The sequence below is a fragment of the Phytophthora parasitica genome, assembly GCF_000247585.1.
Source record: "Phytophthora parasitica INRA-310 unplaced genomic scaffold supercont2.4, whole genome shotgun sequence".
Taxonomy (NCBI): Eukaryota; Oomycota; class Peronosporomycetes; order Peronosporales; family Peronosporaceae; genus Phytophthora; species Phytophthora nicotianae.
This window is the reverse complement of record NW_008648990.1, coordinates 2,270,955-2,275,176: the sequence shown is the minus strand read 5'-3', so window position 1 is coordinate 2,275,176 and position 4,222 is coordinate 2,270,955. Positions and strand designations below refer to the sequence as shown.

Genomic DNA, 4,222 nt, shown 5'->3' with positions numbered 1-4,222 from the left:
GTTTTGAAACCGACGGGGTTCCGAGTACATGTAGTTTGTATGGACATTTGCTGGTTTTCAACTAGGCGTCCGCCAAAACTTCAATTAGGCACTGTGTATTTTCTCGCAACACAAATCGTAGATAGAAGAGGCCTGTCAATAAGAATGACTTTGCAAAACGATATCTTACTCGATAGGGAAAGATCAACCTAACACTACATTCATTTAAAATGTTTTCAGTACTCTATTCATAGCACTTAAAGCGTGCCTGTAAACAGTTGTTCAAAGAAAGTTGTTTCTTTGATTGATTGTTCAGAGATCCTCTATTTATGATGAGTTAGCTATAGAGTCCTGCAGATTCTGTAGGCTACGCCCTATACTGGTGGCCATTTTGGGCTAGTTGTTCTCAAAAAGCGTTGTCTTATATATTCTTGTAGGGTAACTGCGAGAATTTCGATGTCGAAATTGCCGACTGGTAGTGTTCCTTGTAGGAGGACTTGATCAATTTCTAAGCGAATGCAATTTCCCTTATAGTGATGATGTGCCATGTATACGTGTTAAACTCTTCGACAAGCCTGATTGGTTTTTGTTCTTGATGTCAAAGACGTTGTTCCTTGTAAGGTAATTGTTCTGGATGTCAAAGACGTCGTTCCTTGTAAGATAACTTGAATAGTACTTGGCAGTTCTCGTAGACGGATATGCGTTAGGGCCTGGTGTAGCGTTTTGTGCAGCATCTCCGTTGCTGAGATGTTCAGGGAGTCGGATAGAGCACCTATTGCCTTGAGTCTCGTGTTGCGTTGGCCTGCAGGGTCCATTGAAATCCATGCACTTCGTGCTTGTGCTCTCTTACATTACATTCTCATTCAACTGTTTTTCATCTTCATTGACAATCGCGTGGGCGTAACCGGTTGAACTTTGTCAATTCTTGATGATAGGATCACGTCTACAGCCCCAAATGGCGAACGAAATTATAAATTAATGTCGCACCACGCGATTTCCATAGTAAACGCACAGCTGAACTTTTATCTATGTATTTACTAATATTGTGGTAGAGTACTACTACTACTATTTATAGAAAGTAGTTTATCCCAAATTTAAAAAGCTAAAAGTAGTTATTTGTAATAATTCAATGATCGGTAGGGCCTTTCAGCAAAAGTCCATTACCCTATTGCATCCTCACCCTCATCCTAGATTTCAAACTACCGATACTATTTGTATCCGTATCGCACCGTCGCTATATTTGCGAACCACTACAATTTAGCAATTGATAATATCAGTTAATATTACAGTATTTTCTGGCGCATCCTACAGATGTAGTTGTGTATCCAAGGTACGAGTAGGTTACAGGTGAAAAATGGGCCAAATACTATCCCCGCCTTGCGTAGCCCTAGTTGTATCTACCCTTCATCAATTTATGAGTATTTCGGAACAAACTCCCCCAGCTATTACTAACAAGTTCCTGTCCGTCGCGTTGGAGCAGTAGCTGAAATGGTTGACGAGAGAGCGAAGGCGGGATCAAATTGTCTATAATTAATTTTTGGTGCCACGCTTCACTCGAGGCCCAAATCGGCAACCTTGCGGCCAATGTGCCTGCCTTCTCAATTTGCCAACCAACCGTGCGAGTAGTGAAGCGTGTTGCGAGCGGAACGGAGGCATTAGATACTAAAGACAAGCATGCTCCCCAACCGCGAATCGGTGGTGCTCTGCTAGTTAAACACAGAATAGAATGAGGAGACTACGTAAATGTTCCTGAGCGTTTTGTGCATCGAATAAACTAATTGGGGCCCTTCTGGCATGTCCGAGTCAAGCACAACGCAGCAAGAGCTGACCCCAGGTCAGAAGGATTACGTAGTACGGTGCTACGACCAGGGATTCCGAAAATACAATAAAATTGTATTTATATATATGACAACAAATAAATTACGGGTTGATCGGGCGTATTCAGTCAAATAAATAACTGAAAATGGGACCAAGGTGAAAATAAGATATTGCAGGTATTACCAAAGGAATAAAGTACATTTCAAACGCACCTCCATCGATGCCACTTTCCAAAACACTATGTCACGGTTGCATTATTAGGATAACTTGTCTCGAGAGAAGATAAAACGTTTTGTTTCGCTCAGCTACTCACAATTTATGTGTCGCAGCCAGCCAGCAAGCACAATAAATTATCACAATTTCAATAGAATCAACATAAATAACGGGTTATGGGCATTATTGACAGCAAAATAAATTATTTTATCGGTCAATAAGTATTGCCTTTTCAGTATATTTATTGCTCGGTATCCCTACCTACGACTTTATGTCGAAAGCGAAGGAAGAAGGCCTCTTCAGAGGGCGGCGAACCCATGACCTTGTTGCTGTGTGTCTACAGATAGCACACGGCACTGTCACGACGGTGATGAACGCCTACAGAGCCGACAATGACACCAAGTTCGAGGTCTGCACCAGCATTATTCTGGTGTCATTTTCTTATCAGCTATATGACGTTAATCTCTAATATTTTATAAACACAAGCCGATGCCCTCCCATCGAGGAAAGAAGCGCGAATACGACCCTGAAGAGTTAAAACCCGTGATTCAAACGTTCATCGACACTCAAAACAGACTAGGCCAACCCGTCACAGCACAAAAAATCATTCTAGAGGTAGCTGAAAAGACTGATGTTGATCTGCAGCTCCGAATAATACCGCGTTTACTGCACGAACTCGACTTTCATTATGTAGAAGAAGTATCACATCCTTGCCGACTCAGCCGCAGTTGTGTCTCTGCGAGAATACTACATCGAAAAAAAAGCTCGCTAACCGACGTGCACAAAGGTTTCAATAAGTAAGCCGAGCGGGCTTGAGAATCGGCAGAGAACAAACTCATGGCCGCAGACCAGATAAGGTACCTGTTTAAATAAATGTTTGGTATTATCTATGCCAACCAATGGTTACAATCATAATCTGATTTGCTTGTGTTCAATTGTGTACTTTCTTGTGCAAATACATGCGGTTTGGCGAATTGCCCAAATGCCGTCCTCAAACGCAACCCATTTCCCGTAAATGCTAAAGGAATTGGGTCTGCGAACCCTCATTACAGATGGTTACATTTTGGTCCAACGTTCATTTCCGAGTACAATAGTGACTGAATTTTTACAGATAAATCACCGTTTCCAACCCCCGTATATGATTGGCATGGATATTGCCTAGAATCATTAAAATAATGTTTCCATTATTTTTCGACGTTTTGAAAAATACTAACCGTACTAACAAATACGCGCGATGATTCAGTTATGAAAAAAAGTGGAAAATTGTTCGCTTATTCCCTTAGCCGTAACGTATGTTGGGATGCTCCCCCCCAAACTACGTGTTGATTGAGCACTAGGTACAGACATCTTACTTACTTTCTTTGTGCCTTGTTTCGTGTAATAAACTCGTTGAGCTTCGTGTGGTACTCTTGGAGCTTTTCCTGCGGTATCTTATAGGCGTAGTTTGGCTTGGTCAACAGCTTCTTGTAACTAAAGCCCAACTGTTTACAGAGGGCCTTAAGTTCCTTGGTTTGTTCCATAGTAAGAGTCCGTTCCTCAGAGCTTTCATTGTCTCCATCTGCCAAGCGTAGGTTCCTCATAAAACGCTGGCTTGAGCTGTCGGGAGATGTCATTTTAGATATCTTGGCTTGGTCAAACTCAATGGACGTCGTGATGGCCTCACAGGTAACCAGGAGGGAAGCCGCGACTACAGTTAAAAACCGAGAGAGACGCATCAGTACGTTTGTTGGCTAAGCTTGGAGAGTTGAGAACAGCGGAGAAAATTCCAAAGTGAGATGGCATTGAGGTAGGGAGCATCCAAAGGTTGAACAAAATCACCATCGCCGTTGGGTGGTCCTGGGGCTCCTTGAACGAAGAGCGAAGTTTTATTATTGTATGAATTTGTGATTATGGTACGCTAGAAATTCAATAAAACGTCTGGTTGTGTAGCGAGTGATTACTTCCATACCAAAAGCATGAAAACTGTATGAAAACTGTATGACAACTTATCGGTACTGATCGACACTTTTATTCGCGCATGACAACTTATCGGTACTGATTGACACTTTTATTCGCTCATACAGTTTTCGTGCTTTTGGTATGGAAGTAATCACTCGCTACACAACCAGACGTTTTATTGAATTTCTAGCGTACCATAATCACAAATTCATTGTAACGGGGTACATACCCCAAGTGTACCCAAGTTACATGAAGAGTGACCAAGTCACTCTTG

General features: G+C 42.0%; 1 protein-coding gene across 1 annotated transcript; it reads right to left on the bottom strand.

Annotated features, from left to right (window-relative positions):
• Positions 1-3,362: 3,362 nt before the first annotated feature.
• Positions 3,363-3,725, bottom strand: PPTG_03613 (hypothetical protein; the record flags this gene model as incomplete). The annotated part of the gene is made up of 1 exon (XM_008896289.1): positions 3,363-3,725. One exon carries the CDS (start codon positions 3,723-3,725, stop codon positions 3,363-3,365), a length of 363 nt encoding a protein of 120 aa, XP_008894537.1.
• Positions 3,726-4,222: the final 497 nt, after the last annotated feature.